The sequence below is a fragment of the Dreissena polymorpha genome, chromosome 14, assembly GCF_020536995.1.
Source record: "Dreissena polymorpha isolate Duluth1 chromosome 14, UMN_Dpol_1.0, whole genome shotgun sequence".
Taxonomy (NCBI): domain Eukaryota; kingdom Metazoa; phylum Mollusca; class Bivalvia; order Myida; family Dreissenidae; genus Dreissena; species Dreissena polymorpha.
Genome location: NC_068368.1, coordinates 45,813,827 through 45,839,433, shown reverse-complemented (window position 1 = coordinate 45,839,433; position 25,607 = coordinate 45,813,827). Strand labels below are relative to the sequence as shown.

At 37.6% G+C, this 25,607-nt stretch overlaps 1 protein-coding gene across 7 annotated transcripts in view; it reads left to right on the top strand.

Annotated features, from left to right (window-relative positions):
* Window positions 1-25,607, top strand: part of LOC127857912 (uncharacterized) — a 351,976-nt gene that overhangs the window by 9,672 nt on the left and 316,697 nt on the right. For 4 of the 7 annotated variants that reach the window (XR_008038675.1, XM_052394654.1, XM_052394653.1 and 1 more), the window contains 13 exons: window positions 1,106-1,177; window positions 3,047-3,103; window positions 8,468-8,586; window positions 9,502-9,712; window positions 10,029-10,167; window positions 10,979-11,236; window positions 11,802-11,899; window positions 14,165-14,249; window positions 15,392-15,509; window positions 16,808-17,025; window positions 17,497-17,550; window positions 18,409-18,495; window positions 25,407-25,511. Coding sequence is in view for 6 of the 7 variants with exons in the window: in XM_052394654.1 (XP_052250614.1) it covers window positions 1,106-1,177; window positions 3,047-3,103; window positions 8,468-8,586; window positions 9,502-9,712; window positions 10,029-10,167; window positions 10,979-11,236; window positions 11,802-11,899; window positions 14,165-14,249; window positions 15,392-15,509; window positions 16,808-17,025; window positions 17,497-17,550; window positions 18,409-18,495; window positions 25,407-25,511 (1,621 nt within the window). In the remaining variant the exon portion in view is untranslated. The remainder of the gene's footprint in view (window positions 1-1,105; window positions 1,178-3,046; window positions 3,104-8,467; window positions 8,587-9,501; window positions 9,713-10,028; window positions 10,168-10,978; window positions 11,237-11,801; window positions 11,900-14,164; window positions 14,250-15,391; window positions 15,510-16,807; window positions 17,026-17,496; window positions 17,551-18,408; window positions 18,496-25,406; window positions 25,512-25,607) is intronic. The other 3 variants (XM_052394656.1, XM_052394655.1, XM_052394657.1) reach the window with 3 other exon arrangements.

Here is a 25,607-nt window from a genome sequence, read left to right as displayed (position 1 = left end):
CTTGATATAGTTATGTCAAACATATACAACAGTTTTATGCTCATCTTTCAACATGTGTCAATTTGTATTCTTAAATTCATGCAATTGTGCTTTTAACATGTGTAAAAATCTACAAACATAACATAAATAAATTTGGTTTGCTAATTAACCATCGGGTATATTTCATACACTATTTACCTATCACTTCAACTAGCCTAAGGATGTTAATATAACAATAAAACAGCCTTTGAAAATGCAATAACTTGCGAATTTTGGCGAATCTGGTAAAAAGTTACACATTTTCTTGTCGTGAAAAGTGTCTTTTTCAAGGACTGTTTTATGTATTCTCGATGATAACAATGTCTATTCATTCCAGAGGGTTTTGGTGTTAACTGCCTTTCAACCACTATACCAAGCTACTGACAAACTGAATACTACATGTATAAATTCAACTCTAAGACTTATATTTTCCAAAGTTTACTTTTGCGGTTATGTTTATCATCGTGTCAATTTAAAAAAAATTATGTAAAAAGGACCATTATATTGTAACAGTGATTAGCTACCTTGGCAAAATTTTGCTATCTTTTGCAATTTTTATTTAATTCCTGAATCTTCATTGTAAAACAATGTTCAACTTCAACTTGGCTGAAAAATTGCTATCAATTATAAAAGTGATCATATATAAAAGATCACTGGAGAGTAGGTTTCTTAACAAACACAAAAGGTTAAAGTATGCAATCGCTTGAATGCAAAATGCATGAACATGTGAATATGATAATTTATCAGCATTTGGTTCAGTATTGTGCTGAGGTTGAAATGTAATATGACAGCAGGCTTGGGTTTATAGTGGTTGTTTTACTTTTGTATAATTAGTTAAATATGTGCATGGGTCAAAACTTTGTAATTTTTGAATAAGTTTAAAAAGCATGTCAATATATAGTTTAATTAAACTTCTTTTAACGCATTTTACTGATTTTTAAATAAAATGTGCTTTCTGGGATCAATTTTTGCAAAACCATGCATTTATGTTTAAATTCGTTTTGGTGACAAGGGAGTTAATCCAGTCTGCACATATTGAATTAATGGCTGATCCTGCATGCTTGATTACGTCCCCTTTGCCCGCTAGGTACCCCGACCCTTACCAGATGCGAGCCCGCACGGGTACCCCAGGGTCCCTGTCAGAAGGGGGACAGGAAATGTAAGTATGATTGCCTCCCCTGGCTGCCCATGGAGTTCGCTTTTCCTTTATGGAGTTCGCTTTTCCTTGTTCCCTGGCTTACAGCTTTATAGTGCGATAGTTTCCGCAGAGTTTGTTTGGCGTAACTTGCGTAATTGCTTTGCCTCATGACTTCAGAATTTGTGATCTCAAATGTCAACCAATAAATAATCTTGTTTCACACTAGGTCTTATAATACCCTGATTTTTGGGGTTTTCCAGCAATTGTTTCGTCTCAATAGGCTATTATAAGTTTGTGGTTCAAACTTCTTTCTTATTTATAAATTGAAAGTAAACTTAAAAGTGTTGTCATAGCCCTGACTTTATCTGCAAGACACTTTTCATACCCACTCATTCCGGATTATTTGCCTTTGAACATAGTTTGTCTTGATAAAACTCTGCGCGGGTTGAAGTAATGTTTGTGACAAAGCTTTAGTTAGGTTTGCTTAAAATTGAAATTTTTGTTGAAAATGAAGTCACAAATTCTTGAAGTTATTGGGCAAATCTTCATATAGATATTAATCACTTTCGAATTTAGTAGCTGTTACAATACTCATGGTCATTGCGACATCGTGGAGTTCTGGTGATCACTATAATATTTACTTCTGACAAAGAAATACTCATGTACATACTCTTATCCGATCCAATTATTAAAACTGTGATCTTTTACAGCTGTTCTTCCTGTGTAAAACTCGCCCAATTATAATTAATATTTTGCTTAGTACGCGATTGACTTTTTTATTGGCAAGTTAAGTCCAAGTTTTCTTTAACTATAATATCAGTCAAATTGTTTTAATTTTAAATCGCTGTTTTAAGATTTAAGCATCAAACATAGATTCTTAGATAAAGAACTCACATGAGATTGCATATGGGCTGTGTGTTATGTAAGGGAGTGGAAACCAGAAATTAAATCATTCCCACCCGGACATTAACATACTAAAAATATGCGTTTTTGTTGATGAAATTCTTATTTACAGCAAAGATGTGACAACCTGTTGCAAATTTTTATTGTGCAGATAATGTTGTGCTTGAAAAGCATTAGCGTAGAATGCATCTTGAAATGTTTGTTCTGTCTTTTGCATTTGTGGTACATGTATTGAATAATTATAATTGATTGCATTGTTAAATGATATTTTATTGAATGTGGCATTGGTTTGTTATGATTAAAATGCTCATTCCTAATCCAGTTGAATGTGCCATGACAGCATGCTCATATTAATTTAGTAACAGATTACATTGTATGTCATTTACATGTGCTTTTGGATGTCAATACTCAACACTAATCTTTTTTTGAATGTTATAGTTACTAATGCTGGGATTTTTCTACTGACCGAATACAGATTATTTTAATAACCAAATAGTTATGTGTGGATATGGGTAAAATTGACAATTTATTCGCGTTTTAATAAATTTATTAAAGGTGTATTATTGTTAACAATATTTGGCCATTAGAAAAAACATGATGTAGGATTTTTAACAGATATTCACCAATTAAGAACAGAATCTCAGCATGGATTGATGACATAAACACACATTATCATTTATGAACAATGGTTTTAATTTCTGAACATGTGTGTGTTTGATTTTCACTCATGTATTACTGTATTTTCCACTTATGTTTTACCAGAAGTGGTACCCTACCCTTACCAAAATTTGACATGAAGTATGCTCTCCCTATGAAATATGATGAATTGAATGGTAGTTGCCGATTAATCCACTTACACCAAATATACTAAATGATATAGTAGAAAAATCCTTTTTAACACGATTTATACTTCTTTTGCACATGTTTTCCTTTGGTTATGTTTTTCCTTTTCTGTTTATTTTGCATTCTTTTTGTTTCCTCGTTTAGTGCTAGTTTAGCGGAAAAGAATAAAAGTTCGGCAGACAAATCAGATAGCAAAAAGAGGTAAAACTTTCATTCAGCGTGTAGCCAATAGAGGGAGTGGACAAAAATGTATCTTAGACTGTATACTGTGTGGAATCTGACTGGAAATATATTTACAAAGAAATTATTGTTAGTCCCCTACCAGTTTCCCGGGAGGGGACTTATGGTTTGCGCTCTGTGTGTCTGTCAGTCTGTCCGCCACACTTTTCTGGATCCTGCGATAACTTTAAAAGTTTTTAATATTTGTTCATGAAACTTGAAACATGGATAGATGGCAATAAGGACATTATGCATGTCATTTCATTTTGTTCTGGTTGCTATGGCAACAAATATATAAAAAAAATTAATCTGACAATGGTGGAGCCAGTAGGGGACTTGTTTATTATAGTAAATAAAGGAAATGTTTTACGCTTGCAGTAGGATCGTATGTAAATTGAAAATTGAAAAGTTTTATACATTAAAGCAGATATACTTGCGTAGCCTTGTCCTCTAACAAGGGCATTTTTATGTCCCCGGTAGGGTGGCATATAGCAGTTGAACTGTCCGTCAGTCCGTCCGTCTGTCCGTCCGAAAACTTTAACATTGGCCATAACTTTTGCAATATTGAAGATAGCAACTTGATATTTTGCAAGCATTTGTATCTCATGAAGCTGCACATTTTGAGTGGTGAAAGGTCAAGGTCATACTTCAAGGTCAAAAGTAAAAAAATACAATCCAAGGGAAGTAATAAGCTTTAAAAGGGAGATTATTTCTAAACCTGCCAAATGATGTATTGAAATTTTATTTCAAAGCGGCGCAATAGGGGGCATTGTGTTTCTGACAAGCACATCTGTTGTTACATTATATTTTTATTATATATAGACTAAATGCAATACTAGCTAGGCTGCTAATAGTAGAAATAACATATAACAACATGTAATAAACAATTTTAATATGAACTGTAGATTTAATATACGATTTCAATAATGAAGAAAATAATGATCCAAAGATTTTATGCATTCAAAAAATTGAATAACCTATTCAACAAGATGTATATAAAACTATTTATTTCTATATATTTTTTTTTTTTAAGTTAAAATAGTTTTATAACATCAATTTGTCTACATTTATTTTTAGATTGTATGGTTTAGTTTCACATTATAACTCTTATTCTGAAACTTTACATAAATTGTGTTTATTTACCATCGTCTGTAACTTGTAAATTATTTAATAAAATGTGTCATCAATATCATTTGACATAAAGTCATGATTGTAGTTTGAAATGTCCATTTTCTGTTAGCTACACAAAATTTGGAAAAATGTAATGAGTAAGACTCGCAGTCAGTTCAGGTTTTATGCTGTTTGCTGCTCGTTATTATCTTTAGGTATGACATGAAGCCTTTAAAACTCGATTTTAGTAAAGAAGATTTTAAATGTTATTAGATTTTCTAAGGGACCATTAACGTGTAAAAGTGCATTTATAAAGGGTAAAGGGTTAATAATAACTTAAGTCAGAGGTTGAGTTAAGGATTCAACTGCCTCTTGCCCAGATGGCAAGTTAAAACCCTGAAAAGGCAAGCAGTTGTTCGATTGCCCAGATGGCAAGTTTAAACCCTGAAAGGGCAAGCGGTTTTCTGCCTGCCCAGAGGGCAAGTTTAAACCCTGAACATGAAAGCAGCTGTCCCCTTGCCCAGATGGTAAGTTTAAACCTTTAACGGGCAAGCAGTTGTCCCCTTAAGTTAACCCTTGCTTGAGTTCAGGAATTAAGTTCATTGGATAATTGAAAAGTTGCTTTATTTAAAAAAAAAGAAACAAACATGACTTTAAAGGGAAATGAAGAGTTAATGTATATGTGACTACATTTTTTAGCATTCTGTATGATTACGGTGTTATTTTGTCAAAGCTCTTAACATTTACTTTGAATATATATTGTGTTCTTGTCTAAAATAAATATTATATTGAGAAATAATTGTTCAACAAATTGTAACTATATAGGAAATGTCAGCAGAATGTCAGCTACTGTTTATGTTCCTTCACAAGCTGTGTAGTCCTTCTCTTCATATGGGCCGTGCTCTGTGAAAAGGGGGTTTAATGCATGTGTGTTAAGTGCCGTCCCAGATCAACCTGTGAGTCTGCACAGGCTAATCAGGGACAACACTTTCTGCCTAAACTTGATTTTGGTAAGAAGAGACTTTCTTTAAACGAAATATATCATAAAAGCAGAAAGTGTTGTCCCTGATAAGCCTGTGCAGACTGCAGAGGCTAATCTGGGACGACACTTTACGCACATGTATTAAACCTCTTTTTCACAGAGCACGGCACATATTATATATTTATTCACTTTTTCTGCTAACATAGAGCTATCATTGAGCTAGGCTTGGTGAACACATGGGGTACCCTTTTTTTAATGCGTACCGTATTTTACCATGCATAGCGCGCAGTTTTTTACCTTCAAATTTCAAAATAAAAATTCAGTGCGTGTAATACATTGACACAACGCTTTCCTGGTTGCTAAATTGCAAAAAATCCATTTCGTAATCGTAAATCTTCACAATTGCCGCCATTTTTGTTATTGCAATTGACAAAAATTAAAAGATGAAAAAAAAATGTCTTTGTTGGTGTTTTCACACTTCTTCATTGATTGTTCATTTAAAAAAATCGAGGTATATCGATCCCTGTGCGCCGCGGTATTGTTTGTTAAAGTTTTCGTTGTCATGAAAACTCGTTGATTTACAACGCAAAACGTCTTATTTGAACTAAGGCTAATTATTTCAATAAGTATTTCTCAACTTCGCTTTTGCTTTATTTTGATAATTTAATCCAAAGTTTAATGTTAGCATTTCCGAAAATTTGCACTCCATGTGAATTGACAGTTTGACGTCATCAAAGGAAAGCCGCTTCCTGTCTGAAGCAATAAAGCGACAAGTTTCTCGCCGACAAAATTGGCTTCCTTTGTCTAGCAATCAACATGCCGAACCAATCGTGTGTTTGTTCCTCAATGGCAATCGTCCAATTAAATAATAGCACGTGCAAAGCTCCGCCTTCGAACCATTTGCAAAGAACGGAGGTGGAGTTCAACGGTTAATTGAGCAAGTGTTTTACGTAAGTTGAGTTCCGATTTGCCGAAATTACTAGGCCCTAAGCATTGAAACGACGAATACATTTATCAATGATTTTCCGATCTCTGCATAAATATGCTACTGTGCGAGTATACTACGTAGGTTACAAACCAACAATAGAGATATAGACTCGTTTTATTTTCTTTCAATAGAGACAAGCAAATGATATTTGTCAAATGGCTTTACGCGGATAACGCCAACTGTATGGAATTGAGCGTTCGGGTGTATTGTTTGTCTTACTATAAATACTTATCAACTAGACGCAGTGAAGGCGCGAAATACCGGGTCAAACTGGATTTATTGGGGAGCATCTCTTAATGGGGAAATATTTAAGTCGATGAAAAATAAAATGGGATCCACTGACGATTTGCGTAAAATTGGACATTGAGATGTTGCGGGTCTGCAGAAGAAGATGTCATACGATGTTGTGAGCGGCAGGTAATGAAAATGTTACACTGTTCAAATGTGAGGAATAGGTAATAGTGGTTCGAATTTAACGCAAACATGCGCAGCGGAAATAAGGACATAACGGTGTTCTCGAGAGAATAATCTTAAAAATTGTCGAAAATATAGTGCTTTGCAACCCATGCTCCTGATCGTATAAACGCTCCCTACTTTAAAACAAAAAATTAAGCGCCCGAAAAACTCAGATTAAATGATTGCGCAATATAAGAATGGCGGCCATTTTCGGCCAAATTTTCAGGTTTTTGGTCTTGAATTCTTTTTTTTCTCCATTTTGGCTTTAAAAAATCGCATGCGCGTTATACATGGTAGCGCGCTATACATGGTAAAATACGGTAATTTTTAATGCGTATTTAGGATTAATAGCCAGACTCAAAGTTAAATATTACATTCTTATTTTCTACTTGATACCATTTGCCTTGTTTTATTTTGGCAATGCTTGTGCTGTCTAATTATCAGTCCAAATGTGCAGCATTAAGTCTCCATTAATACATGCATTAATATGCAAAACTGAACTTCACATATACAAAAATTAACCCAAAGAACAAATAAAAATGTATGCATGCACTATACGTTTTAGTTTTAAATGTTTGGAACTAGAAGCTTAAAGGTATTTTTTCATTGTATCTGTGTGTTAGTCTTTGAAAACCTATATACATGTATTCGTGTCAGTATTATGAAATATTTATTTATTTAAACTAAGAAATACTCCTTGGTAGTAGTCAGTTTTTACAAATTTTCAATGAAATGTTTTTTTAACCATTTCCCACTCAAAAGCAAAGTAAAAATGCCTATGTGCAAACAGCAAAAAACCAGAACAGCCAGGAGTAACTCGCAGTCTGTTGATGTTTTATGCTGTTTGCTGCTCATCAGTATCTAAGGGATGGAAATGAAGCCTTTAAAACTTGAATCTAGTATGGAAACGTTAAAGAAAGTAACAGAAATATGTAGTTTCAATGTGAGGAAAATTAAGAATGTTCAAATTAAAAGTTGTTTACATTTCATGTTTAAGGCTGAAGTTTTTATGTGTTCCCTAAGACAGTTATGAGTATGAACTTGTCCAAATTGATTTTTTACTGTTTTCACAATTTTACTGGGCCAAAGTTAGAAAACTAATTGCATTTCTGTAGGGATGTAAGAGATTAACCGGTTAACCTACCGAAACGTCCAGTTAACCAGTTTCATTTTCGGGAAAAGCTTAACCTTAATTATTTTTTATTATGCTTTTTTAATGGAATCATTTGTGCAATTTTACGTCTTGCGTGTAACATACTGCCTACTTGCGCCTGCGTCAAATTAGAACAACATGACGCACCATCCAAAATTACTTGTGTTTCTATACAGTACATGTAAGAGCGGTATGACGTGTTTAATGTATAAATGTACATCACCATGCTTTCTACTAAAGGTTTTTTGGTTAACCGGTTAATATGCGGTTACAACAAAAGGTTAACCGGTTAATGTTTTTTGTAACCTCTTGCATCCCTACATTTCTGTAATTGGTAACATTCTTAAAGTCTCTGGCGTTTTGATGTATATGCCTATTTACATTTAAATGTTTAGAACCAGTAAAAATTGCTTAAGTGATTTACATATTTATATTTGTGAGCAAATGAAAAGGATTTTACATAGAATTAGGATCTGAAAGTTTACCTTAAGTTAAGATTTCCCTTAGACGCTTGTGAATAGTGGTTCTGTGCTGTATATCAAACAATAAAATTTCTCAATTTCCAAACATATAACAAATTGACGCTCATATTCCCAATTTTCACTGGTAAAGGTCATATCCCAAAATTGGAGAGAAAAAGCCCTGCCTGTGTTTCAGGTTTGAGTATCCTCCAGAGTTGTATGACTATTCCCGTACCGGCTACGAGGATTACCATGGTTACGAATACAACGGTTACAGATGGGACCCGGATGTATCGGCGTGGGTCGAAACAACTAGTGAGTGCATGTTACAAGTCTTGCATCAATTTATATTCTGGTGATGGGGGACACAAATATTTTAAGACTTCACATTTCCTGCAGGGCTAGTTCCTTACAATGTTCACTCGTCCTGCAAACACATACACTCGTCCTTTAAATGAGTATGAAATAAATATTGCAAGGGGCTGATATGACGTATAAAGTTTACATATCACTTCTGAAATTTGTTAATTGGGATTATATTTAAATATTTTTTTACGATTTGAGAATGCTTGGTCTGATCATGTACAGACTTTTTTGTTTGTCTTTTGTATCAAATGCTAGTTTGCTATGTGTTTAAGACCTTTCAACATCGCCCTCATCCCTTTAAAAAAAAACATGCGTATGTTTGTCATTATGCAGAGGAAATTCAGATTGGTTTTAAAACCTACCTTGCTGTTAGATTTGCTCTGAAAAATCAATACTCACGGTGGATGCCGTTTGGTGGTTCACTTTCTTATACCACACAAACAGTTTTCACCAAAAATCAATATTTACTCCGGACACAGTCCAGCTTAACAACTAACACATGCTGTATGAAATTGAAAATAATAACTGTCTGTTAACTCGAGTTCTACTTGCGGAATAGATATCCTTTTAGAGTAGGTTTTTAATTCAATGAAAAATAGTCTTTGTGATCAGAAAAGACATCAGATGATTTTCACTCGTCCTGTAGAACTAGTAATTGTAGTAATGTTAATTTCGTATTCACATGTCCTAATCATGGTGTTGTCTGGTCACACAGGGAATATGAATCCACAGAATCAGAGAGTGGAAGTGACGTGATGTTATTTATTATAGCCATTTCAATTTCCCCTACCTCTTATTCAAGTGGTGCAGTTTCCACAAAAACTTGATATATATTCTGTATTAATTTTTTTTTTACTTTCTCAGCGGACGTTATACCACAGCGTCAAACCCCAGAGAAGTTCATGATTCCACATCGCCGTGCTGCGTTCGGTCCCAACGGTCAGCTGGTCAGCGTGCTGCCCAGTCGGCCTGCTGACGGGGAGCCAGCCACAGTGGAGATCCACAACGTACAGGCAATGCTGGAGGTGAATCAGGAGTCACAGGAACTGGCAGACTTCCCTGGGCCCCTAGTCAGGTAGAGATAATTGCTATTGCTTTACTTGTTTTAATGACATTACCTCCTTTGTGGATAGAGTGCTTTTTTTGTTTTCTTTCATAGAAGAGGCCATAATAGAATGTCATGAACCTTAGAAATTTTATAAATCAGCAGTTTCATTAAAAAAGATTCTTACTTCAGAATTCACTACAGATCTTGGGAAAATATATAAATTCCTGAATTCCAACATAAATAATAATTGATTATCCACTGGAAGCACCAACAATTATCTCTATTCTAAATTTGCATGAATATCTTGTATCATAAATATTTGATTACTGTGAAATGTTTCCAGGGGCGACACTCACAAGAATGACGTGCTGCTGTACTGTCAGAGCAAGGCACGAGCCTGCGCAGAGAACATGGCGCTGGAGGACCGAGACTCAGCGGAACTGATTTGGCGCTTCCTGGAGCTTCTCATCAAGCAGAACGGCGTAAGTCGTCTATGGAACATAAGAATTTGGAAAAAGAAATCAAGATGTTTTGTTTTTGGATTTCATTAAATATTGAAAAGTGGAATATCCTAGCCTCTTATTCTGGATATGCTGTTCATACTATTTGTAAGTATGAACACATAATTGAAATAAAGCTGTAAAAACCTTAGGTCGGTTTAAGAAGTCTTTGCAAATGTCCACAGGCCCTCGGAAAAAGCCAGTTAAACTGCATTAGGTCTGGCCGATTAGAAATTTTAGGTTGAGTACTACATGTAATTAGTAGTTTTTTGGTAACTGACAAATACTAGTTACTTTTGTTCTTTTACTCTTGCTTCTTTTCTCCCGTATGACTGTGGTGGGTGTGGGCATAGCAGACTTTTTGCTGGTATGCCCCTTTTTATGCCCCCTAAGGAGGGCATATAGTGATCGGACCGTCTGTCTGTCTGTCTTTCCGTCACACTTTGCGTTTAGGTTTCGAAAAATGCTCATAACTTCTATGTCGCTTCAGATAGCAACTTGATATTTAGCATACATGTGTATCTCATGAAGATGCATGTTTTGAGTGGTCAAGGTCATCCTTCAAGGTCAAAGGGAAAAAAAACAAATCCAAGGAAAGTGATAAGCTTCAAAGGGAGATAATTATCTGTTCCTACCAAATGAAAAAAAAAAATTATAAATCAAAGTTGCGCAGAAAGGAGCATTGTGTTTCTGACAAACACATCTCTTGTTCAATGATGTAGACATTCTTTATTTTTTGTGACAAAGTCAAGTTTTCACATACTTCTAAACATTCTCCTTTTCTCCCATTCAGACGGTGGTGGGCACGGACATAGCTGACCTCCTGCTGCAAGGTCACGAGCCCACAACCCAGGACTACCGCAAGACTGGCATGCAGATCACGCCTAGCAGTGACCACCTCGAGGCAGACGAGGCAGAGAGCGATGTGAGCGACCCCCAGCGGCTTTCAAGAGGGACCACTCCGGTCGATAGGGTATTGGTCAACAAAGGGAGGTCACTGGAGGAATGCACGGACAGGTTCCGGCATCTGTTGATGTACGGCAGGAAAAAGGTGAGGGTGTTTTTATGGAAAGATAATTGTGTGCTTTTTCTAACGTTAGACATGGTTGCTGTGCAAAAATTTGTAAGTTCATTGGGATTTTCTTTGACTCTTATGTTGTGAGTTTTTCTCCCAGATTTTAAGAAATGTTACTATTGACTTTCCAGATTTCCAATGTACAAGTCAAAAGAATAATAGAAATACTCGTCAATTTTATCATTTAAGATTCAAAATAATAATATAAGACGAAAGAGGAACAAAAATCTGACAGACTCAGGACTGTTAGCTTTCACATCAGTTTTGAGCCATTGAAACTAAGGAAAGCGTATTTTGCATTAGAGTTGTCAAGAACAACCTTGTTATTGCCCCATTTTCATAAAAAGAAATTGTGTTGCTGGAACTATTGTCATATATAGTTACAAATGAAACATGGATAAATGCATTTCACGATCTGGTATATAATGGATTTGATTAAAGAAAATACATGGTTTACATAACACAATACCCAAATACTATTTAATTCTGTTCTTATGACATATGTGTAACTTGCACAATAACAACTTATTATTTGACACAGGATGCATTAGACTGGGCAATGAAGAACAACTTGTGGGGCCATGCCCTGTTCTTAGCTAGTAAGATGGACCCCAGGGCACATGCTAGTGTCATGATGAGGTGAGACTGATTCCTGCTTCTAGTTGCTGTCCTTTCATCTGATATTTGCCGTTGCTTGTGCGCCAAGACTGCTTTGCAAATAATTTTTTTTTGACAAATTAATAGTCTTTGTGACTAGTATTGATTTGATATTGATACATGCTTTTATTTACCTGGTTTTGGGAAGGAAAAAACTGGTTATTAGATTGGCGAATGTTGGCAGCGGGCTGGCAGGCGGGCAGAACAAGCTTGTCCGGGCCATAACTTTGTTGTCCATTGTGCGATTTTAAAATCATTTGGCACATTTGTTCACCATCATTAGACGGTGTGATGTGCGAAAGAATTACGTCAATATCTCCAAGGTCAAGGTCACAATTTGATTTCAAAGGTCAAAAATGGCCATAAATGAGCTTGTCCGGGCCATAACTTTGTAGTTCATTGTGAGATATTAAAATAATTTGGCACATTTGTTCACCATCATTAGACGGTGTGTCGCGCGAAAGAATGACGTCTATATCTCCAAGGTCAACGGTCACACTTTGAGTTCAAAGGTAAAGAATGGCCATAAATGAGCTTGTCCGGGCCATAACTATGTCATTCATTGTGAGATTTTAAAATCATTTGGCACATTTGTCCACCATAATTGGACGGTGTGTCGCGCGAAAGCATTATCTCAGTATCTCCAAAGTCAAGGTCGCCACGACTTAAAATAGATTGATTTTGAAACAAGGGGGGTAACTTTGAACAATCAGTAACAATGCACATTTTGAGTTGGTCTCCCTTTATCATACTTTTTTTTCAAAATTGAAATCAAGGTCGCCACAAGTAAAATTAGATTGAATCTTACACAAGGGGGGTAACAATGCACATTTTGAATTGTCTCCCTTTATCAGATTTTTTTTTCAAATTGAAAACCTGGTTTTGTGACAATTTTGTCCCTTGTTTACTGTGTGCAATATCGCCTCCTTTCAGCTTATTTTCTCCTTTGTTTGTGCAAAGACTATGTTACAAATAGTTCTTTACGTGAGCGTACATGTATTTCTCAAATAATGAATAGTTTTGGTGAAACCATTCAAGGGAGGTAAGGCATCCCCCCTCCCCTCCCCTCTTTTAGGTATTTGCACAAAATTATTTGTATTCACCCACAACCCAGTAGTTTAAGGGGATATATATAAATGACTTTTTCTGTTGCTGCATACAATTAGCATGTTGCTGCCATCCAGGTCATACTCTTAGGTCAAGGTCTAAATGCTACCATCCTGGTGAAGGTAAAGGTCAAAATGAAGCACTTATTGTCATTTTGTGAATTTTTCTCTGTCTGGAGATATTTTTCTTCTGTATTAACTGCTCTAGGTTTTATTTCAAGTGCTTCATGTAAGGAAACCAACTTTGGGCCTTGTACAGTGTTGTATAACAATTGTTAGTGCCCCATTTTCAAAAAAAGTGTACATGTATATCATTGAACTAAATTTTTCATACAACTCTCCTTTCGCTTACATCCAGAAGTAATTCAAACTCTCCATCTCTGTTGTGAAATATGACATGATAAGTACTAAAATGGACTCTTTGCCAATGATGGTGTATTTGATCGGTATTTTATTATGCCCTCCTTCGAAGAAGAGGGGGTATATTGCTTTGCTCATGTCGGTCGGTCAGTCGGTCCACCAGGTGGTTTCCGGATGATAACTCAAGAACGCTTGTTATAAATAAGCCATGCTCTAGAAGATCAGAGCTTTAAGCATGTGCGTTAACCCTTTGCATGCTGGGAAATTTGTTGTCTGCTGAAATGTCGTCTGCAGAATTTCTAAAATTAGCATTTTCTTAGATTTTTTTCAAAGAATATTATCAGAATAGCAAACAGTTTGGATCCTGATGAGACGCCACAGAACGTGGCGTCTCATCTGGATCCAAACTGTTTGCAAAGGCATTCAAAATTCGGTTCCCGCACTGAAAGGGTTAAAGTAATCTAGGAAAATACTTTGCATACATGCATAAAGCCAGGTGTTCTCAGAGTGCAACTCAAATATGAGTGGTGTTCCGCTTTTATGACATTTTTTGTTTAAATGAAGTCTCTTAGCAAAAATCCAATTTAGGCGGGAAGTGTTGTCCCTGATTAGCCTGTGCATACTGCACAGGCTAATCTGGGTCGACACTATATTCACATGCATTATGCCCAGTTTTCTTAGAACAACACTCATATGTTAGAATTGTTAAGCGTGAAACTATTTTAACTGTTCAACATCAAATACAAAAGTTTCATACTGGACTGTCTGTTGTAATGTTCAGGTTTGCCAATGTGGCCATGCGGATGAATGACCCGTTACAGACGCTATACCAACTTATGTCCGGCAGACAGCCTGCGGCAGTAACAGTGAGTGACAAATGTTCACTTTTCTTATTCTTGTGTTTAACCCTTTCACTCTTAGAAGGAAACAGTGCCCTTGATTTCCCCCATGAAAAATGTATACTTTTTTCCCCCTATTTCAGCTAAAAATTCCCCCTCTCACCAAAAAAAATATTTTTGTTTACTTTTATACTTATGTTGCCAGCTGGTATCATGCTACTAACCTTTGATGCAATGTATATTTATGTAAATTACATTGAACTATATAAATTTTAAGTGTTGAATGGTTGGTGAAAAGATCTTCTAAAATTCCCCTTTTCGCCCAAAACGACACAAAATTCCCCCCTCTAAGGACTCCAGCCCCAATCCCCCAAAGTGTAGCAAGGGCCCTGGGAAAGTTAAAATGGCTATATGCAACCAGCAACAAACCAGAACAGCCTGCGATTTTGGGTTTTATGCTGTTTGCTGCTCATCAGTATCTAAGGATTAAAAATGAAGCCTTTTAAACTTGAATCTAGTTAGAAAATTCTTTAATTTAATTTGATTTTCTGAGGGACTAAAAATCATCAAAGTGCTTATATAGATTGAAAATGGTTAAGCTGCTAAGCAAATTACAAAATAAAAAAAATTGTTGCAAATCTATTGGAATAAGACATAAAATTAGAACTTCCAAAAAAAAAAATTGTTGACTTACTAAATTTACAAAGAATAGGTTTGATTGTTTTAAGGCATGTCTTTCGAGCTAATTTAAAAAGGGTACATGTTTTTCCGTTATTAAGTGCTCCGTGGTTCTTGTTTTGAAATTATCAAGAGTGATATATATCTTAGTCATATTAGATTAGTTTTTCCATATGTTATTGGTTCCAATTTCTTAAGCCTTTAAAGTTTCTATAAGAGCCTCATTTTCGGAAAACTGGGCTTAATGATAATATGCTAAGTGTCGTCCCAGATTAGCCTATGTAGTACGCACAGGCTAATCAGGGGTAATTTTGTGTGTGCTAAAACTTGATTTCGTTTGAAAGAGATTTTCTTTAAACAAAAAATTCCATAAAAGCAGAAAGTTTCCTCCCTTATTAGCCTGTGTGGATTGCACAGGCTAATCTGGGACGTCACTTACACACATGCGTTAAACCCAGTTTTCCAACAACAAGGCTCATATTTCATTCCAGTGTGTGACGGAGGAGAGGTGGGGAGACTGGCGCCCCCATCTGGCCATGATCCTCTCAAATCAGACCACTAAGACAGAGCTCGACCGCAAGTCCATCACCACACTCGGTGACACCCTAGGTAATGCGAAAATTCCACGTATGAAGATGACCTCTATCATTATTTAAAAACTATTTATTTTAGCTAGATTGCATAGAAAGCCTTTGGCTTATTGAAATGCTCTCGAGTGTGTGTCATGGGACTATAACCAGTACTTGGCGTCTTTGTGGGAGATAGAAGCAATGCTCCCATTGGGGTTTGCACCCGTAACCTCCTGATTGCTCGGCGGACACCATATCCACTACGCCACGGCGACCAATGCAAGGAGGAGGGGTATTGGAGTAACTTTGTTGTGTTTATTCGGTCGGCAGGGTTCCCAGCCAACCTGGAAATCAGGGAAAACCTGGAAAAAGACTCACTTTTTCCAGTCAGGGAAAAGTCAGGGAATTTTGTTTGGTCAGACTTTCCCGACATGTGTATGGAAGTCCATACAATTAAAACAGCTAAACGATTACTCTGCATGGCAATGGAGGCTTTGTAGTATACATGTAGCTTAGTTATGTCTGCAACTGCTATTTATTGAGGGTGTCTAAAACAAGAAATGGGTCGAAATTATGATTCTGGAATTTTTATTTTCCATCAGGAAAAAATCAGGGAATTTTGCTCATACAAAAAGCTGGGAACCCTGGTCGGATTTCCTACCTTTTGATTTAAAAATAAATTTACCAATAGTTCTTTGCTGAAATTAAGATAGGTCCCTTCACCTTTAAAAAGAAAAATAGATGAGTGGTCTGCACACGCAAAGCGATGCTTTTGTTATCAAATGTTGTATGTGTGTTTTTATGGTATTGATTGTTCCAATTTGAAAATTAAACAAATGTGTTTTAAAAAAAGTATAAGTTGATCAGGGTAGTTATTGATTATAAAGATATCCAAATACCAGATACTGTATCAATATTCTGATTGTAATTTTGTATTTAAATATTTAGTTAAAAACAAGAAAATCATTGATATTTCTCTTTATAGGCATGCACATTCCCAATTATGTACATAAATTGATTAAATCTACAAACATGGTTAGCTTCTTGAATTCTTCAAGAGTTCTCATCATGCACATACTTCCTGCGTCATGCGAAAATAGGTCTTATGCCTTTTCTATATGCGGCAATTTAAATCAAGCACAGCCTGCGCATTTTCACAGTCTGGTCAGGAGCTAAGCTGTCCGTTAACGAGACCAAGGAACCATGCATGACTGCAGCCGGCAGGTAGCTCCTAACCAGACTGGGCATGCTGGCCTGGAGCTACCCTGGCTGCATATGACATAAGACCCATTTTTGCACATTGCATCTCACATACTCACTGTCCATTCTTTACCGCAGCATCAAGGGGATTCCTGCACGCGAGCCACTTCTGCTACCTGATGTCGCGAGTAGGCTTCGGCACGTATGCACGCAAGTCATCCAAGATCGTGCTCATCGGCTCTAGTCACGGTCTGCCGCTGGAACTCTTTGCCAACAACGAGGCCATTCAGTGTACAGAGATATATGAGTACGCCCTGGCCCTTGGCAATGTGCTCATGGCTCTGATAAGTTTCCAGGTTTGTTCTCAGTTATGTTGTTGTTGACCGATTTCTGTTCTTTGTTCTCATGAAAACATTTTTTTAAGGGAACTGGGTTTGGTATTGGCAATGTGCTAATGGCTTTTATAAGCTTCCAGGTTTGTTTTCTGTTTTGTTGTTGTTGTCAGACTCCTGTTTTCTTTGGGGTTTTTGGCAACAAATGTGAAAGTCTAATAAATTGAAGATGCTTGTCAAAAGTCAATGTCAATATTTGTCAAAATGCTATTTTGGATGAAAACAATCAAGGAATTTAAAAAACAACACAAAACATTAGTTTATGAATTTGAGAATTACCAAGAATTAAAGAACTTTAATCTGGAGCCAAAAGTGGTTGCTGTAATAAAGAGATCATAATTTTAATAAGAACTTAAATGCATTTGTTACTCAAAAACAGAACTTTAACTGTATTAGAAAAAAAAGTCGGAATATTTGTATTGTTGTATCTTTCAGACGTACAAGTACCTGTATGCTTCCAGACTGGCTGATTACGGATATGCTCAAGAGGTGAGTGGTGAAAATGTGTTGGTTATCAATGACTCCCAAATTTTGTTGTACTTATTTGCGTTTTGATAAAATTAACTTGCGTAACATTCATAAATCTATTGTTATTTTCAATATAAAAAACTGTTCTTTTCGTGTATGTTGAAGCGCATGAATCTGTCCTTGTTTGAGATATTATTTATCAACTTGGTAATTTAACACAAAATATAAAGGGAAATGCATGTATGAAAAACTTAAGGCATATTACAGTGCATGTATGGGATGACTTATGCGAGTCTCTTTCTGTTAAAACTGGGCTCAATGCATGAGCTTAAATTGTCATCCCAGATTAGCCTGTGCAGTTAGCATAGGTCTATGAGGGGTGACACTTTTGGGTTTCATGGAATTGTTCAATAGAAGGCAGTCTTTTCTAAAGAAAAATCCCATTGCTGCAAAACGTGTTGCCGTGATTTGCCTGTGCAGACTATACAGGATAATCTGGGATGACACTTTAAGCACATGAATTAAGCCCAGTTTTCTTAGAACACATCTAACTTAATATTGTTCTATTTAGGGACGCAATCTCATAAACTGAATTATCTGTACGAAGAGACTTTGTTTAACCTAAAAATACAATACAAGCTGAAAGTTACGTTCCTGATTAGCCTATGTGGACTGCGCAGTCTAATCTGGGACAGCACTTTATGCAAATGAATTGCACCATGTTTTTACAGAGCGATGATCATTTGTATTTTTTAATGTAATTAGAAACCTAAGGCGGATGTTTTCTGCCATATCGTTCTGGCGTGTTGGCCGGTATTTAGGTAGCCAACACGATGGCACGCCAAAATGACAAATTAAGTTGTATTTCCCTCTTTCCAGGCCCTGCAATACTGTGAAGTGATAGCCAGACAGATCAACACCAGTCCTGCCTACTTCCCTCACACTCTAGTCAAACTCATCTTTGATGTAAGTTCACGCTGGTTGTCCCCCACTTACCTCTGATTCAATTACGGCAGTTGTCAGTTACTGGCATAAGTATGTGCACTTTAGTACTGGTAAACCAGCTAACACAGGAAGAGTGTGAGTATGTTGCGTACAGCAGACATGGCAATAAAAATGCCGTCAAACCATTGCCGTGTCCGCAAAGCTTTTTAGTGATAACCTAAAAACGAAAATACCATTACTAGAAAAAATTGCTTTAGCTTGCTTATTAAGCTTAATAGTGTCATTTTAATGTAATAAATACTGACCTGTTATCGTATGCTTATACTTTCCAAGGGGAAATAACTCATCCGGAATTTTAACTGGGAATCCGCCACCTCAATACCGTAATACAGGCCAGGTTAAACATAGTGCAATGCAACCTAGCCAAAAATCGGTTACCAACCCTCAATATTCTTTCCGGATCAACCAGGTGTATACGTGTCTTTTACGGCTCTGAATTAAAATATTGTTTTTCACTTGGTTGATTGGGGTTTTGAATAGATAAATTGTGTTATTTATCTTTTTATTTCTCATTCGGATTAATTTGTGTGGATTTAATGGATTTTGTTTCATTTGTAAAAGGTAAGCCATGCTTGTTTTTATCGAACAATGGTTTATTTCTACCATGCTGGGTGTTTTCAGGCGCGAACGACCACGTGCAAAACGTGCTCTTCTAATACATTGCTAGAACGTGCAAAGCATGTTCTTCTAATGTGTTACGAGATCGTGCAAAGCGTGTTCTTCTATTGACAGATTGTTTATCATTTGCCATTGTGTGCAATAATGATTTTAACGTTCCGTATGACAATCTAATTGATCGTCATTTTATTTTTCATCTGTTTTGAATTAAACTTTTGTTTAATTTATAATCTACGGCAGTATTATTATAATTTTCATTATGGTCAAATAATGATTTTATGTGCCGTATGATAATCTGGTCTGTGACCAGTTTATGGTTGAATATGCTTTGCTCTTGTTTTTCATATATTCGACTACATGATGGTCGCAGAAACAAGAGTGGATAAATACCCGGTGACTTCGCAGATCATGGATGATAGTTGCAGTATCAGTCACCGGGTATCGGGCACGATCGCGACCGTACTATGCTAAGTCTCTTAGACAGTCGGTCAACATCAGACCATATGGCGACACCCGTCAGCCGGTCTTTGCCCGATGGCATTGGTCAAGGACATCGACCAATGCCGGACCATTTGGCATCCGCCATACGGTCATTATCCGGTGACAACACTGGTCATGATATGACCGGTACGTCACCGGGGACGTTGATCACGGACCATTGATCGACGTCTGACCGGCCGGTCCGGTCACCGGTCATGTCACCGGTCCGGTCCGGTCACCGGTCATGTCACCGGTCCGGTCCCGTCACCGGTCCGGTCATGTCACCGGTCCGGTCATTGATCACCGGTCCGGTCCGGTCATTGATCACCGGTCCGGTCACCGGTCCGGTCCGGTCACCGGTCATGTCACCGGTCCGGTCCCGTCACCGGTCATGTCACCGGTCCGGTCCGGTCACCGGTCATGTCACCGGTCCAGTCACCGGTCCGGTCATTGATCACCGGTCCGGTCCGGTCACCGGTCCGGTCCGGTCACCAGTCATGTCACCGGTCCGGTCACCGGTCATGTCACCGGTCCGGTCATGTCACCGGTCCGGTCATGTCAACGGTCCGGTCCGGTCATTGATCACCGCTCCGGTCACCGGTCAACAGTCATCAGTTAGGCCTGCCACCGATAACACCAGTCACCGGTCAAGAAGAAGAACTCGGTCTTCTTCATTGAATTATTCTCCTATTCTTCGTTGAATACATCGTCTTCATCAAGGATTAGACATCGGACACGCTCTTCTTCGTCAAGCAGTTCTCATCGTCACGGCTCTCGTAAGGGATCACGTCGTCACTCACGGAGACGTTATTCTAGAAGATCTCGGTCTCATCGCAGCCGATCCACATCTCGGCCGATCCAGATCTCGACATCGCAGAAAACGAGGACGTCGTCAACCTTCACGTAGACATCAGCGGACTGCATTGAGCACCACTGGATAGTTATCGAACATACCTCTCCTTCATTGAGCAGTTCTCGGCGTTGATACGCTCGTAAGCGATCATGTCAATGCTCAAGGAGACAATATTGTAGAAGACAATATTTCCAGCGTAGCCGAACAATATTTCGGCATCGAAGTTATATGGATGTCGCCACTTCTCACGTAGGCGTTAATGAACCTACTGGTCATATCGACGTTCTCCATTTTATTCCTTTAGGAATATCATGTCTCCATTCCACGTGTGATGGTTCTTCTTATGGCATCCACACATGTTGCAGTCACCGAGCCGTAGTTGTATACGAACACTAGTTCGTTTAACATTCAGGCTTCGGGATAAGCTGTTCTTTTCTCCACTACGACTACAAGGACACTTATGCCTATTAATACTGATAATCTACCGTTGTTTTCCGGTTAACATTATCAGATGACTTCGTGGATGGTCATTCTTCTGCACCAGATATTTCCATTCTGACGCAGTTATATTATACCGGTCCCGATCACCGGACATCGGTCACCATTCATCGGTCATATCACCGATCACTGATCACCGGTCAGAATAAGTGATGTCTCATCGCCATCGGATTGGATTTTTTTGGCATGATCTTCTTTTCCGAGCAGTGCTTGACATTGATAACAGACCATATGGATTCCACCATTTTTCGGTCTTTAACTGGTAACGTCACCGGTCATATTATGACTGGTCCGTTCACCGGGCTACAGTTACCGGTCATTGACCGGTCCGGTTCGGTCACCACTTACCAATTACCGGTATTCCGCTGTGTTTTCATCGGTCAATTTTTAGTATCACGGGTATCGTCTACATTACATAGTTGTATACCCCTGGCTATGATTGTATTGAATACTATATTTTATGGATTCAACAATCTACATGACTTTTTGTGTTTTTCAATACTGATGTTCTACTGGCGACGGTTATCAAATTATGCTATATCTGTTATTTGTACTTCCATCTCAACCGGCTACATGCAGACTACTGGTCTTGCAGATAGATCGGCTGAAGTGGGCTCGGAGACTAGCATTGAGGTCGAACATTACTAGTTGACCTCTATTAATTTATGTTCGAGACCCGAAGGATGAATTGTTTTAACCGCCTTTACCTGTCGGCTACAGACTTTGCAGTCAGTGTCACGGAACAGTTGGGACACATTAATGACGCTAGCAGGATTAGCAAGACGACATTTGTATCGACTTCTGCTTTTCTATTGCTCCTACGGCAGTGCATATTTTCAAGCTACATGTACTGGAATCAACAAGAGTTCTGATACATAGGATTGCCTATCAGATTGACCGCATAGCGGCTACAGTCTTGTAGATGGCTTAGGACCTATTGAACTCAGATCTTAGATCCTAGGATCTGGAGGGACCTCATCTTAAAGTTATTCTTCTATTACACTTCTGGCCATAACAGGCCGTCTTCCTATAACTGGTCGTATTCCTTTCGGAATTCGTCCCGGTTAGAAGTCTTGAAGTAAATGGATTAATCAAGTCAGAATTTAAGACTTCCATGCATTCTACCGGCAAGCGTGGACCCGCTTAAGGTTACCCCTAGGGTTTTCACCTTTTTCTGCCATCACACCTCCGATTCCGGAGGTACCACTATCAATCATATTTCCGTACTTCGCAAATCGATGACTTCCCGATCTGTATTATCCAGGATTTTAAAGGCGCCTGTTATTGGTTCAAGAAGAGGCTATATTCTGTAGATAGGTCATAAACTTATAAAGTGTTAAACACTGTCCTATTCTACCAATTTTCAAGTGTGTTTGGAGTGGGAAAGTTCGGCTTGCCGTGGTTTCTTTGCCCACCCATCCTTGACAAATGGTTCCGGTCACTGGTCAGTATATACCGGTCCGGTCACCGGTCCTTCTGCTGAGACGTCTTTTCTTACGTCCGTTTCAGCTTTATTTTTAAGATAATTATATTAATCTCGGGATTATTTAATGACACAGATTTCCATCTTTTTGTCATTATTTACCACTATTCAGTGGTGTCTAGACTAGAAGATTATCTTGGCAAGAATATAGTTTATTCTACCACAACCTTCCTTACATCTTATACAGATGTGAGCAGATAAGGTTATGGACGATCACATAGAACAACGTATCTTGATTTTCTCAATTATGTGGTATCCTAACGAATATCACCTGCACATCTACATCTTGAAAAGCGAAAATTCTTTTTAGCTGTTTTTCATTTACAACACATTTTCACGATTCCTTTGTGATGGTTTCAACTATCACACATCGGTCGTGGTTTACTTACAGACACGGAGGTGATCATATTATCACTCCTTGTAACTGGAAATCAGGAACTTATTCGTTCTTTGCAAGAACAACAAATTTTCCCTATCGTCTTTCTCATACCAGTTCGTCTCAACGCCCTGTTGGACGTTTTTGTCCTGCAGTTCTTTCTTTCGAATTATTTTTCCGTTGGGTTCAATAATGTAATTGCGCATGCGCGGCAGTGAAGTTGCAGACGAGTTGCATGGTGTACATAGTATATCAAAGAATGTTGTTTATCATCAAACGCTAGTTATTAGCGTTATGCGATCGTATATCGCAGTGTATACCGGTATGCTGAACAACGTCAACAATGCAGTTCACAGAAATCGATCCAGCAGTGTGTGCGATTGTTATACATTCGTCCATTGACATAAACTGGAATATCTTGCCTTCTTGGTGAGTTTTTGCAATAACTGAGTTTTTGCCATAATTTCATGAAATATACTTAATGAACCATGGGATTATGGTTCTACGACCTTTTAAGTCTCCTGTACAATTATTTTCAGGAAACTTCTTCACAGGTCAAATATCATATCTCACTGAGACATATTTTTACTGATCCAAACATGTGCCACTTCATGTCTGGCCATTAATAACTTTTAGTTATCTCTACAGAAGAACGTTTTTCTGTTAGAGTTTCAATCCTTGTTACTTGTGCAAGGATAATTCCATCAGAACTGTATAAAGGTTCTATGGAAATTCATTTTTTTACTGGGTAATTGAGAGCATAGTTATTACCTTAATCACTCTGCTAGATACATAGAGGTTTTTCTCATCTTTTTCTTGATGATAAGAAATTTGTTCTTTTCTTCATCAAAGGATAGAGATTATGCTTTCGTATACCTTGTTTTGTGTAAGTCATAGCAACTCTGTGCTGTCTTACCTATTTTGGAACTGATCCAAACTATGGAACGTCAACACTATGTTTTTCGTTCCTTTACCTTCTTAAGCGGTTTTGACTTGTGTAACATGTTGGGATGCTTAATGAGCTCCCTATGAACCTTTTTCATCAGGCTTATTAACAGTTCCAATATAATTTTAAGACGGTTTTCCTTCTTATTATGGCTTTTACCATACGGAGAAGTGAAATTCATGCTTTTTCTGTTGAATACGACCAATTCCAGTTGGATCTATTGTCGTTTTCACTTTGTTGTGTCAGCCAGGATTCCTTGCTTAATATCAAGTCCTCTATATGGCTTCTACCTTCAAGTTTCCAAGTTTTCTTAAACTGGTAGTCATGAAGATGAGGATAAACTTCTTTGGGCAATCAGGGCTTTGAAGTTCTATCTCAGCAGTGTTAGTCAGAAGTCCATTCGAGGTTCTCAAAGACACTCTTCATTTCCCCCAAAAAGGGGGGGGGGAGATGTGTCTGCGGCTTCTATTTCTCGGGGTTAGACCTCGACTAAGGAAAGTTAATCTTATCCTATCTAAGGATTCATTCCTTTTTAGGATCTGACCGCATGAATTAAGAGCTCTGTCTGTTTTGTGGGCATATATTAATCACACCCCACTTTTTGACGTGCTCTAAGCTGTTTACTGGAGGAATCCGACCACCTTTTTATCTTCGTTTTCTGAAGTGCCAACAATACAATTTGTATACGTTTGGGCTTGTTGTGGTTTCACTAACGGTAGTGTCTTCTTTACGACATAGACATATTACTCTGTCCGAGAAGTCATAATTAATACCGTTTAAACGAAGATTACTTGATATCATTAGCTGATAACCCTGTTTATGGGTTCTACTGTGTTGGGAAAATATATACGAACCTTCCCACCGCAGCTGCAAAATCAGCATACGATAACAGGTCAGTATTTATGACATTAAAACAAATTTTTAAAATAAAATTCATTTTAATTATTAAATACTTACCTGTTATCGGTAAGTCCCACCTCCCACCCCGCTATTCGATTAATATTTTTGTATATATATTGAAAGAATATTGAGGGTTGGTTACCGATTTTTGGCTAGGTTGCATTGCACTATGTTTAACCTGGCCTGTATTACGGTATTGAGGTGGCGGATTCCCAGTTAAAATTCCGGATGAGTTATTTCCCCTTGGAAAGTATAAGCATACGATAACAGGTAAGTATTTAATAATTAAAATGAATTTTTTTTTTTAAATTTGTTTTAGGCTCTACTCAGGCAACCATCATCTAAACCATATTCTATGTGTTTGAGATTGATATTGAGAAGAACAATTGTGTTTGATGTTTTTCCCCTTAAATATTGCTCATGCTTGGAGTCTTGTTTAAAGAAATTTTACATTTTTTGTTTTATTGCCTGGAACGTGCAGGGCTTTTTTTCCAATCTTAGTGAGTCGGCTTTTTGCTCCAAATTTGGAAAAACGGCGCAAACTTTTCAATTTTTTTAAAAGAGATACCGCAAACCCTTAATTTTTTTGAAGATTTTAGTCGCAAACTTGTCAAAATGTTGAAAATTTGAGGTACCGATTTCTCGAAAATTTTGAACTTCAACCATTCTGTAAGAACGAAAAAAAGCATTGACATACAAGTTTGTCCCTATGTTACAGCTGTCAAGCCAGTTGAAGTTCAGTGACCCACGTATGGAGGAGGAGGAGGACGTTCAGGACCCAGAGTGGCTGAGGGCATTGCATGCTACTCTCGTGCAATTTGAGGTGAGCAGAAACTGTGATTCGCCAAATTAGCCAATTGCTTAAAATTTACACATTTGGCTAAAAACATTATATCTTGCTACAACTTGTTCTTCATAA